Here is a 13,697-nt window from a genome sequence, read left to right as displayed (position 1 = left end):
ACAGGTTCTTGACCACCTTTAAAGCATCTGTGCCACACTTTTACTTGTGCTGCACTCGTTGCATCGTCCCAGAAAGTCTTATGAATCATCCAAATAGTTTCCACAGAGGAATGTTCAAGCTTAATGCAAAATTTGATGCAGATTCATTGTTCTACTCATTCAGCCATTTTGAATGTGACGGCCACGCAGCGCACACGCTCACTCAACAAGTGTCTACTGCCCCCACTGACTAGTACAGTGAAGTCGTCATTGTTCACATGTGTGTGTTCCAGTCCACTCTCCTTGGCTGCCAGGTTACATCAATTCACGCAAATTGTTCTCATTGTATCAATAATGGCTGGACTTTTTCTGGACAGACCTCACAGTTCTCTGTAGTAGGCTATTACAAAATAATGCTTAGCAAATACCGTCCTACAACTGGGTCAGCATTTCTGTAACACAGCAAACTAAAAGGGCAATTTATTGGCAAACTGCTCTCCAAAACTGTTCTATCAATTTCTGCTCCTACCAAAGTGCAGGGAAGCATGCTATTTTCTGCTATTCTTGCTAAAGTTGGGTATAACCAACTAACATATTTTTGCCATTCTGAGAGACATAAGTAATGTATTATTTTTAAGTTCATTTTCATGATCACAAGTGAGATCACACAGAATATCTGGACATCAGAAATTGTGAGGAGAAGCAACTATATGATTGTAGATAGAGGGCTGCAGAGAAATGAGAAAGTAAAAGTACATCTAAAGACCAACAAATGATTTGAATTGGTCTCAAAATACCAGGAACGTTATGATCATGTGAGTTTGCTGATGAGCTTATGAAAGGTGAATACCAACTTAAGTGTACAGCTAAACTTTTTTTCTTTAGGTTATGAGACTACCCTAAGGATTTTTTTAGTACAGTAATGACATGATTAAAAACAATGCTTCAGAAAGTTAATCTAGGAACAGTGTGCAAACATTTAAGACTGGGGGATCAATAGGGATGAAACTAATCACAGGTTAGAATTCAGGACAGAGATGATGAGAAATAAAGTAGAGCAGAAGAATTAGGAAAGGAGCAAAAATACATTAGAAATATACTTACACAGCCAAGCCCAAATGAGTATTGGCAAGTTATTAGGTAACAGAGGGAATAATCATATTGATGGCTGAAGAAAAAAGTTCTTCCTAACTTACTTAATGCTCACTATTTTTAGTGAAAAAATAATACAATGGAAGAAAAATACAAATGTTATACTGGTGAATCATCTTAATACCTCAAATCAAAATAAAGAAGCAGGCCCTGGCTGGTGTGGCTCCGGTGACTGAGCACTGGCCTGCAAACCAAAAGGTCACTGGTTTGATTCCCAACCAGGGCACATGCCTGGGTTGCAGACCAGGTCCAGCTAGGGGTGTGCAAGAGGCAACAGTCTGATGTATATCTCGCACACTGATGTTTCTCTCTCGCTCTTTTTCTCTCCCTTCCCCTATTTCTAAAAATAATAAAATCTTTAAAAAAATAAGGAGACATATTTTGGGGGTACCTGAGAGATCACTGCTTTCAATTCGCCGGAGATCTGAATCAGCCCAAAAGAGCTTGCCCAATCTGCTATCGAGGGCTAGAGCAATCGGCTTACTCAAGCCACTGAAAAAGAGGACCTCCCGTTCTGTTCCATCCAAAGCAGCTCGTTCAATTTTCGGAGACCTTTCCTGAAGATTGGTAAAATACATATACCTAGTGAGAAAGGAGGAAACAGTAAGTTTACCAAAATAAGAAACCGTACAAAATGAGAAGATTCTTACTGATTAAAACCGGAACAGGCAGAATATTTTAAAATCTGATTTTGAAATGTTTTAAAATATTTTTTAAAAGGCTATGAGACACTATTACTGAAAGTAATACACAGGATACACAGAACTTCTGAGGGAGTTAACTTTCAAGGATTAACAAAACAAAGTGTTAGACAAAGGCAGCTACACTTTTTGAAATACTACAATATATTAAAATAAATGAAATAGATAAGCAGTAACCAGAGACCTGGACACAAAATTTTAAATTCCTTCCCTTATTGTCCGTCTCATAACTAAAAATAAGTCATAAAAGTGGTTTCTTATCTTTAAGTCCTAGAGTTCATCTTTTTCCTGTAACTCCTTTGAAGTGAGCTACTTTCATGCTGAATTCCTTAGCATTCATTCAGATGCAAATACATGCAATTTATTAAATACAAAGATCCGTATTAGATGAAAGAAGATATATTAGTTCTTGGCATAAAGGAATCTAAATACTAGTAGGAAATACAAGACTGAAAAATAAAAGTGGTAAGGTTAGTTAGAAAGAACTAGGTGTGAGAGGCACAGATATAATAGAGTACTGAGCATTTAGGAGAGGGGAAAATCAGATCCGGCTAGGGCTGGAGTAGATCAAGGAAAACTTCAAGGAGGATGTTGCAGTTCAAATGGTCCCGGAAAGATGGGTAAAAATGAAAATTAAAGCAATAGAGACGAACAAAGAAAATTCTAGGCAGTAAAATGAGAGAAAGGAAGACAATACAGGGGCAGATAGAAGGAGAATATCAAGTTTTTCATTGTTAACACAGGATATTGCAAGGTAAATAAAAAAGGAATGCAAAGAAAGGCTGATGAGGGTCTGAGATGCCAAGACAGCTGAATGGTACTTCAGTAACTTACCCTTTCTCTGGGTTTACCACAATGGCTCGAGGTCTGTCTTGCTCGCCTTTTAGCACCACTCCAATTGATCTCCCATCTAATCTTGTTACATTAATGACATTGGTGGCCTCACAAGTCCAGTAGATGTAGCGGCTATAAATATCAATGCTGAGGTCGTAGGGCTGTATTTCTAGGTTTTGATTTGGAACTGAACTCACAACCACAGTAAAGCCCTAGGGAGAGAAAAAGACGAACATACACATAGAAAACCAGACTCCAAGCCAGGTAGCCTGAGGCGATCATTTATAATACTTACATTTACATGGTCGCTCATCTGAGAAGGAGGTCCCAAGGGATATTTCTTACTGATACATTTTTTTGTAAGTACATTTTTATATGCTTCTTTGTTATCAGGCATTTCAAATGCTCCCTTGGGTTACCATGGCATGGGGCAGCAGAGTGCGCTAAGGCCACATTAGTTGCTCTAGGAATCTGACAGCGCACTAATTAGAGATGAGTGTGAGAGTGGGCAGCTGTCTCCTACAGACAACCCTGCCTAGAACCACACCCTAGAAATACCCCTAAAGCAGTGGTTCTCAAGGGCATTCGCAAATGTCTAAACCAGGGGCATCTGACAATGTTTGCAGATATTTTTGATTGTCATGACTATGGGAGGTATAACTGGCACCTAGTGGTCACAGGCCACAGATGTTGCTAATAAACAGCTTACGATATTCAGATCAGTCCTCCACAACAAAGAATTATCCAACCCAGCTCTGGCTGGCGTGGTTTGGTTGATTGGAACATTATCCCATGGACCAAGCAGTCTCAGGTTTGATCCCCAGTCAGAACACATGCCTGGGTTGCAGGTTTGGTTCCCTGCTGAGGTGTGTATGAGAAGCAACTGATAGATGTTTCTCTCTCTCACACTGATATTTTTCTCCCTCTCTCTCTCCCTCCCTTCCCCTTATCCAGGTGATAAAAAAAAAGAATTATCCAGCCAAAAAATGTCAATAGTACTGAAGCTGACAAACTGCTCTAGAGACAATAGCAATTAGGGCTATAAACCGTATCTACCAGTCAGGCCTGCCTGTAATCCTCAAATCCACCCCCCCCAAAAAAAATTCTTTTTACAAAACCAAGCAAAAAGAGAGCCTTTTGTTTACCTGTTCTAGCTGAATAAATTGTATTTTATTTACTCAGCATCTCTGAGGCAATGTATTCCTTAATGAAGCTATACTACTTATTTGCCATGTCCTTTGCTATATAGTAACAGCTCTAATTTCCTTCTACAGGTCTTGGCCTACAAAGAGTAACATGCATCTACAATATACTGCTATTGACTATACAACTAAATGATCCCTCAGCAGCCCTAAGCATTGGGTTGACCAAAAAGTCCACTTTGTTTTTTCCTGTAAGATGGCTCCAGTAGTGCTTGTGACAGCTGTCATTTCAGGGTGCATTTTAAAAAAGCTTATCAAAATTGGTGAATTTTTGTGTAGCCATTTTAATATCAAAGATGGAAGAAAATAAGTTACATTTTTGGTGTATTATGCTTTATTATTTCAAGAAAGCTAAAAACACAACTGAAATACACACAAAAGATTTGTGCAGTGTATGGAGAATGTGCTGTGACTGATCGAATGTGTCAAGTTATTGGTGAAAATGAAAAATGTGTCTTTTATGTTATGGAAAAAACCATACAGCCTTTTTGGCCAATCCAGTACATTATCCCTTTGCCCTTCTGTGTGAGGAAAGACATAAAAAATCAGTAATCTCATCTCCCTAAATTTTAACACGTTCAAAATCAAACTTAACATTATTGCTATGGGAAGATAACAAATAATTATTTATAGCAATCCCAGTCTAATACTACTGGGTCATAAAAATAAAGCAAAGAAGTGTGGATAGTATACAAACCATGACTGGTATGCATGCACAGGTAAGTTGTGTTGATAATGTTTTCATTCCCATCCCATAGTTACCAAATATCTACCAAAAAAATGCCACTGGATTAATGGCATATCCTATCGGGAGTGTCCAACCTGAGGTCCATGGGCCACATGCAGCCCAGGATGGCTGTACATATGGCCCAACACAAAATCGTAAATTTACTTTAAACACTGTAAGAGTTTTTTGTGATTACATGTCGCAATGTATTTAATATGTGGCCCAAGACAACTCTTCTTCCAGTGTAGCCCAGAGACGACAAAAGGTTGGACAGCCCTGTTAGATGTTTTTAATTTTACTGAGGCTGTATTGTGTGTTAATTATCCTTTGAACTTTTAAAATAATCAATAGAACCATTATTTATTGAGTCTCTTATCATGTAACAGGTAATGCACTATGTGTTCTACATTCCATTCAGCTAAAAAGTTTATAAAAATCCTAATGCGTGACAGACCTGAGTTCAGAACTGAAATCTTTTTGATTTCAAAGCTTCCAACACTCCATGTAAATGAAACCATAACAAAGAAAACTGTATAAACAGATTAGGATGGCAGCAACTAAGTCATTACCAATATATGAGCGTAAGTTATCCAAATATAATTTTCATTCCAATAGCATTACCAAACAATTATACGCTGAAAGATCATTAGAAGGGGAAAAAGCTGCTCAGTCTAGAATTTCAGTTTCACACACACAAGTGCACATGTAGAATCAACACTTAAATACAATAAAATAGGATGAGTGGTTAGTCCAATTACTAGGTAGAACAACATGGCTTTTGCACTGAGCCTTGCATTACCTGGCTGCCATCCTCTTGAGCTTTTCGGATCACGTTTTGTCGTGAATCAATCCAATATAGTTGCTTGTCCAGTGGGTCATAGTCAATGGCCCGGACATTCCGAAGGCTGTGGATAGGAAGGATGATGTCAGGGCTCTGCTGTTCATCAATTACCATGCGGTTGATCGCGCTCTTTTGACTGAAGAGCAGGAAAGTAGTTGGAGCTTAAAGAAAGAAAAGAGCAAATCTGAAACACAGACTAAGTCCTGCGTCACTCAAAGATAGGATCAGCCTATTGCTCTATCTCATACAAAACACACGTACATATTGAGGAGGTAAAAAGGTTAAGATTGAGGATAAAACCCTTTGGAATATTCCCAGAAACTTTCTTTAAAGTGACACTAATCAGCATTCCGGTTACCAAACCAGTTATGAATGTACTCAATGACATAACTACCTAGCCTCTTTTTTTGTACAGTGGTATCGCAGAAGGCTTGATGTCAGTCGATGAGGCATTTGACAAAGATATGCAAAAGTCTCCCTGTTTATGAAGTAAATAATCCCCCACAACCTTTTCTTGTGAGTGGCAGGAAGCCTAGGCCTCCACAGTTCAAAGCAGAAACTTCAAGACTGGCCCATGCCAGGTGGCTCAGCTGTATTGTCTGGTACACCAACAGTTGTGAATTCATTCCCCAGTCAGGGCACATACCTAGACTGCAGGTTCAATTCCTGGTCAGGGCATGTATAGGAGGCAACAGATCAGTGTTTCTCCCCGCACCCCACTCCCTATCCCTCTCTCTAAAATCAGTAAAACATACCCTCAGATAAGGATTTAAAAAGCAATTAAGACTAGCTTTAGTCACTAGTTAGTCACTTGATCTTAACTAAGTCACTGAACCTCTTTGCACTGATGTTTATGCAACTCTGAAGTAAGGTTTCAGCTACCTTGTCTTGCTCACTCACTGAGTTTCTATAAGAATTTTATAACGTATGAAAAATTACTTTAAAAGTTATAAGGCATTATATGTCAATTATAACATAATAAAAATAATAAGGCATTATATAAATATAAAGTAAAAATAACTATTGTTTATTGTTATCAGTAGCAATAGCAATAAACTTGGTATTAACAGAAATCAAACAAACCCTGATGGATTGCAGATATAGGCTTTATTTTGCAATGGGTGTATGTGGTTTTCGCTGTGAGAAGGAGCTGGTAAAAATCTCTCTCATCCTGCCAAACTCGTAATAAATGCGTTTACTTATTATCTATAATCCTCATAACAAAACCTGTATTTATATTTTCACTAAAAAAATATTCTGCTCTGACTCTAAGTTGATGCCCTAAATTTATGAAATGGGGTGATGCAACAGAGACAATGTTACCCTCTCATAGGGACTAGGCCTCTGGTTGCTGTGCAAGCATCTTTAATGGAGGAAAACATCTAGGAAATAAGAGCATTTGACAGTGCTACCAACAACTTCAGTCTCACAGCATTTTAAAAATGTTCATTAAAAATACATAAAATTTCATAATATTTTATTCTCTTGGGAGTCAGCCATCAACTAAATCCAGTAGAATTCTGCCCTTCTCAGGGAAATAAACATAAATGGTGAGGCTTAGCCCCTTCTTTCCCCACCTGTGCCCCATTCTTTATGGCTCTATTATTTGTGGTTCCCTGCTTTACTTTACTTTTACACCCAAATGCACACGGCCTTGAATCCCAGAGAAACTCACTGGTACTCACAAAGGAATTTGGTATTCGTAACACTGAAATTCTGCTTTAAGTTCTTCACTGGCTAAAAGCCCACACTTAGCTTGGAAAATTCAGAACATATTCCAATGATCCCACTGGAGTTCTCTATTATCTTGAGTTCATCACATATTGATTTAACAACTTTTAGCAATTTTGTGCCTTAAGTAGTAAGAACACATGTCACAAGAGAGAAGCTCACAAGTCCACCCATTTTCTTCCTCCTTTTTAAAAAAAATTTACTTATTTTTTGAGAGGGGGAAAAGAGGGAGAGAAACATTGATCAACTGCCTTCTATACATGCCCCGAACAGGGACGGAACCCAAAGCATGTGCCCTGACTGGGGATGGAACTAGTGACCCTGCACTTTATGGGATGACGTCCAACTAACTAAGCCACATTGCTCAGGACTCCATTTAAGAACAAACTGACAGTAACCAGAGGGGAGTGGGGAGGGGATACCAGGGAGGGAAAAAGGGGAGGGTCGTCAAGGAACTTGTATACAAGAACATACGGACAGAGCCAAAGGTGGGTAGGATAAGATTGAGGATAGAAGGTGGGGATGGGTGGGGTGGGAAGGAGTGGTGAGGGTAAAATGGACACAATTATACTTGAACAACAATAAAAAAATTATTTAAAAAAAGAAGTGTTTTTTTGGCAGTACTTTCTCGTAAAGCAAGAGAAAAGAGAAGTCTCGAAATTATAAGTTTCCAACAGCATAAGCACCACCTATAGTAGGACATACAATGAAACTTAGAAGACCCCAAAATTTTAGTTGCCAATTTTTCCTGACTGGGAAACAATATCAAATATATATGTGGTTCCTAGTATGTTTTATTGAACATTATTTTTTAAGTCAGGTTTTAACCTTCAATAAGATTCTACAATTGGATGTTCTAGAAATGCGGATTAAGACAAAGCCAAACATGGCTTGAAATAAACACTTGTTTCAAGAAGTCTATGGATAACTTTAGCAATTAAAATTAATTGGCTTAATGTTTCTAAGAGGAAGCTGATGTTTTGACTTACTTACAAGTCATTCAGTGCTTAACGTAAAGAAAAGGGGAAGGACTCATGAACAAGTATAAAAGACACATGGACAATAACTAAGGTGGGGGGCGGAAATGGGAGGGAGGTGGGGAGCATTGGGGGGGTAGGGCTGGGAATATAAGACAGAAAACTGTACTTGAACAAGAATTGAATAAAAAACAAATAAAAGCAATGAAAAAAAAAGAATATACAATTTCATAAGCCTAAATCCATCCTAATTTACGTAACCTCTAAGCACCTTATCTCCGGGGGAACAGTGCTTTGAAACGGTCCTATCAGGCTGTCTGAGTTTTATATTCCTGCTACGGAAAAAGCCACGTGCAGAAGTTGGAGGATGAGGTGCAAGCAGATGGGAGCTTTTTAGCTCTCTGTTGGAGGTTTAAGTGTTCACCTGCAGCTTAAAGGGAGGCACTGCTCTTGTGTAAGAACAGCAAAATCCACAAGGCCTGGCCCAACACGTCTTACTGTGCCAACAGGCATCGAGTTGGGACTGAAGTACAATCCATGTTTCATTACCCAAGCCATGTTCTTGTGCAGCTGCTCTGGCCAGAGGAAATATCTTTTCCCAGTTTGCACAAAGGTGCTATAGAAGTCAGCCACTTCAGTGCTGAACAAGGGATTACACAATTTGATTTCCTGTTTCCTCTCTGATGTAATCTATTTGTTCACTCAGTTCCAACACTGGCCTCCTAGGTGTTCCTCTAATATGCCAGACATGTTCCCTCCCTAGGGCCTTTGCATTAACTGCCCCCCTTTTCTCATTAGCTCTCCCCCCAGATATCCACGTAGCTCATTTCCTCACCTCCTGCAGTTCCCGACATGTCACTTTTTAGTAGTGACTTCTCTAATACCCGTATTTAACATTGCAATCCTCCTTCCAACATTTCTCACACTTATTATTTCTTCACAACACATATCTCCATCTAATCCATGATATAGTTTACTTAATCCATTCGTTATCTGTCCCCCTGAATGTAAGCTCCATGAGAGCAAGGACTGATGCCTATTTCATTCACTGCTATATTCTCCACGGGCTCAAATAATGCCCAGTATATAGCAGATGTTCAATAAATATTCACTGATCAAATAAACAAATAAGAAAATTTTTAAAAGCATTACTAATAACTAAGGATAATAACTAAGGAGAGCCGTGTAGCTATGATTTTGAAATTAAGAAAACAAAACTGTTTCAGAGACTTAGGACAAAAACCAAACGGACATTTATTTAAAACCTCCAATGTGCCACAATTCATACAAGGTACTACTTAGTCCCCAAAGTTATCATCTCCATTTTAGACGTAAGTAAACTCAGAAATATTAAGTAATTTTTAAAGGAAGCCTTAAAAGTTGAAGTATTTTTCCAAGGTTACAAGGTTGAACAGAATAAGACATGTATTTTTCCAAATCCTGTTCTATTTTTTCACTCTTTTACTCAACAATGATTTACTAAATACCTATTTTACCTACTGAGCACTACTTGAGGTACGTAAGATATAGCAGTGAAAAAAACAGGAAAAAATGCTACTTTGTGGAGTTTATACTCCAATAAGCAATAAGCAATTAACATAATAAAGAAATTTCCCTCCTCAACCAGAGCTCCTTAAGTCACCCAATGCCTTCTTTTCTCTAAGAAGGAGTTGGCAAATTATGGTCCACAAGCTAAATCTGGCCTACTATCTGCTTCTGCAGTAAAGTCTGTCAGGACTCAGTACATTTTTAAAATGTATTGTCTATGACTGAATTCATGCCACAGCGGACAGTGTTGAGTACACGTGAGAAATTTTATAACTCACCAAACCTCAATACAATACTTACTCCCTGGCTCTTTACAGAAAAGATTTGCTGACCTCAGCTGTATATCTTCTCCCTAAGTAACTCCCCTATTTTAAAAACACGCTGGCAATTTCAAAATTTCTATCTCCAACCTCATCTCTCTCTGAACTTTGGAATCTTCTGGTCAACTTATTTAGTATTTATACTTCAATGCCACACAGATATATCAATATAAACCTACCTAATATTAAATTTTTTATTTCTTCCTGAAAACCATCCTTCCTCTCCATACTTCCTCATCTACTACCTATTTAGCTGATCAAACCAAATCTAGACATCATAGTTGCTTTCTTCCTCTTCTTCCCCACACACAAGTCCTGTGCATTCCAGCGTCAAAATACACCTTGACCATTCCCTCTGCCACTAGGAAGTCCAAGTATGCCGACGTTACCACACTAGTCTAACTGACTTCTCTACCACTTCTTTTCCTCCTCAAATCCATTCTCCGCAGCAATGAATTCTGTTATACCTCATTTAATTTTCACAGCAACCCCACAAAGTAGTTACTATTATTACTCCCATTTACAGATGAGAAAAATTAAGGTTTAGAAAAACCGATGTGACATGCTTTAGTAAAACAGAAACTAACGTGGAAGACTCCAAATCACTAAACTATAAACTTATGTTCCTTTTCATGACTGAAGAACCCTATCCTTTCCTACACAATTTCTTACATTCAAGAACAGAATAATTTCAAAAATTACACCCCATTGCACAGTTTTGTATCTTCTACCCCAGTGAACCATACCCTACTTCTCCCCCACGAATCTAATTTTTCTGATCTAATTCTCTATTTCTTTATCATATCTACCAATTTGTTCTTGTCTATCCACTGACATGGGCTTTCATGAATACTTAAAGCATGAACTAGGTTTACCTAAGCCAACATGTTTTGTTATGCATTGTGCTTTGATGTTAGCTGTGTGTGTGTGCATTTAATACACACTATCTATTAACATTTGAGGTCAGGAGATATTGTAGCCCCCCCAAAAAATCTGGGTTCAAGACTAAGTAAGAAGATGTAGTAACAACAACTGGAATTAAGTAGCGACCACCCACCATGTTCACAGCAAGTGCTTTCTAGTTTCCCAACTACTTGTGACTATTTCATACTGGACTAAATTTACTCACGTGCCTTTTCTATCTGGCCTTTTACATTTTTTACACTTAAATTTTTTAATATTTAGCCTATTCTCTGAACTTCAAAGAACAAGGTATTTGTATTTTGGAGATTCTTTTTGTTGCACTGTTCTTTTCTTCCTTTACAATGAATAAATATGAATTATGTATAGCACACATGTAGGACTGTCTGTCTCCCAAAGAAGCTATGCAAATTTTGAACTAAATTTTAATACTGAAGGGTAAAAGACTTTTCTGTAACATCAAATATTCCATAATATCAACTAGGTATCATCAAGTAAAAAATAACAAAAACATGTATTTTTCCATCTCTAGTGCCTCCCTTTTTTATTAAGCAAATGACCAACTTAGGGGTCCTACAATGTTTTACTCTAGAAAGAACATTAACCACAGTTTTCAAAGTCCTGCTTTCTCCTCTAATCCGTTTGCTCTGGGGGACATGCAGCTTACCACTACAAGTCCTGTTGTCAGCATTGAGAGAGTAGTGGGCAGGGCACCCACACACATAACCTCCAACTGGCACGGCCAAGCAGAGGTGGGAGCAGTGCCCATTGCTGGAAGCGCATTCATTCCATCCTGCCTGCCGAGAGGAGTGAAAGACGAGGATGTCCATCACGTAATCCAAATGGCCCTGAATGATGGTGCGGTTTTGGCCACTAGTTTTGTTGGCACGCTCAATGCTGCGTCGGCTCCAGTCCGTCCAGTAGATGTAATCTTGGTACTGAGTTAAGCCAAAAGGATGAGGCAAGTCATCTGCTATAACTTCACGGTTGAGTCCTATTTTCGGAAAGGCAGTGGGAGGGGGAAAAGCGGAGGGATGAAATATGTGAGACTAGGAGTCTTGTTGCCCCCTCCCCCAAATTGTAACCTATAAAACAAACATTTGTAAGCAATTTAAAATTGAACAATTCATTTAAAAGCAATTCTAAAACCAAACCAGTCCTGTGAAATCAATCCATCTGCAGCCTGACCCCATGCCTCAAGCTTATATTTTTGCTATAAATCTCTGAGTTTCTTTAAACTCCTGCAAATGGTCTCTTTTGATTGTGGTTTTATTTTCTCTCCATAAGAATCTATAGTTCAATTTTTCTTCTTCCTTCCACAACAAAATGGAAACGCACATATCTTATTGTACTGATACAAACATTCACTGCAGGAATATCTAGGGAGTTATAAATTCCACTACAAGTACAACAATAATGAAATTTCCACATAATGAAGAGATATGAGTCCAAGTGCCTAGCCCACTATTAGTAACAATAAGCAGAATACGATGCCAAACAGAAGTAGAATCTAGACATTCATGAGAAGTTTTATTGATAGAATCTACCTAATGGTAATAGCAATCTTTCTGATTTTTGCAGAGAAAGAGCAATATACAAAGAAGAATACATTACTATCTGTGAATAAAAAGGAGAGCCTACCCAGCATATTTGAAGATTCTATCAGGTTGGTGTCCAGGTCTGTCCAGTAGAGTCTCCTTTTGGCATAATCAATTGTTAGGCCGTTGGCGCGCCCCACATTGGGAACTAACGTAGCGCGCTCACTTCCATCCATGGCAGCTCTGTCTATCTTAGGTTTGCCACCCCATTCAGTCCAGTACATAAATCTAAACTCAAAAAAACGGACATTCAACATTTCACTTTTGGTTATCAGAGAGAGAGGGCCAGATTCAGGCACAGTTCATTAAATAACTTTAAAGAAAATATATATTAAATCAAGGAAATTGGTAAAACAAAATCATAGCTGGAGTTTTTCAATTATTTTGGCACCCTCGGCTAAATATATTTTCTTATATCCTAAAAAGGAAGTGAGTCAGCTTTCCTTAGTTTTTCCAATGAATCTGTTCCATCCAAAACCTACGAATTGGAAACAAACCAATGAGTTCCTTATTGCAACACTTGCATTTGTAAAACTAATATTCAAGACACTGGGAAAGGATTAAAGCTCTGGTGTCTGAATCTGGTTCATTTCTGAACAAAATATCTTTATGTACTTCTGAATACAAGTAATTTATCTTTTTAAGTTTTTAAACTTACTTTTTGACTTGTATAATCAACTCTCCCCAAAATCAAGCAGCTGGAGTACATCAAAAGTATAAGTTAATAGCCTTTAATTGGTGAAAAAGCGAAGTTTGAAAATACTAATGTATTTGGTCAACATGGTCCCAGGGAACAGACTCTATGAACAAGAGCAAGGACACCCCTTTCTGTGTCATTTGGGCAGTGAATGTTACTCCTGTAATCACTATAAAACTTTAAAATATTCTTCTGCTTTTGTTTTACTTGGTTAAGTTTTTCACTTTACCTTTGGAGAAGCCCTACAGTCCTACAGGCTTTTTACTTATGAGGAGGCCAAAGCACTAAAAGGAATAAATGATTTGTCTAACGTCTTCAAGCCAGTTGCACGCCAGAGCGAGAACTAGATCCTATTCCTTAGCCAACTGCCCTTTCAACTAAGACTAGCGAGGTGCTAGTTTCAAAACACCCTAAATACTAGGCCTAGGAAAGCACTCCACATGCCAGCTCTAGTCAAATACCTGAGGAC

The 13,697-nt window shown here is 38.3% G+C and overlaps 1 protein-coding gene across 1 annotated transcript in view; it reads right to left on the bottom strand.

The window, feature by feature from the left end:
- Positions 1–13,697, bottom strand: part of LRP6 (LDL receptor related protein 6) — a 137,466-nt gene that overhangs the window by 22,959 nt on the left and 100,810 nt on the right. Inside the window, exons 11-15 of the mRNA XM_037033816.1 lie at positions 12,575–12,759; positions 11,601–11,927; positions 5,395–5,597; positions 2,667–2,878; positions 1,523–1,713 (exon numbers count right to left, since the gene is read on the bottom strand). Of these exons, the coding sequence (XP_036889711.1) occupies positions 1,523–1,713; positions 2,667–2,878; positions 5,395–5,597; positions 11,601–11,927; positions 12,575–12,759 (1,118 nt within the window). The remainder of the gene's footprint in view (positions 1–1,522; positions 1,714–2,666; positions 2,879–5,394; positions 5,598–11,600; positions 11,928–12,574; positions 12,760–13,697) is intronic.

Source organism: Sturnira hondurensis, unplaced genomic scaffold (genome assembly GCF_014824575.4).
Source record: "Sturnira hondurensis isolate 20B ecotype Veracruz unplaced genomic scaffold, ASM1482457v3 Scaffold0021795, whole genome shotgun sequence".
NCBI classification, from domain to species: Eukaryota; Metazoa; Chordata; class Mammalia; order Chiroptera; family Phyllostomidae; genus Sturnira; species Sturnira hondurensis.
This window is presented reverse-complemented; position numbering and strand designations above follow the sequence as displayed.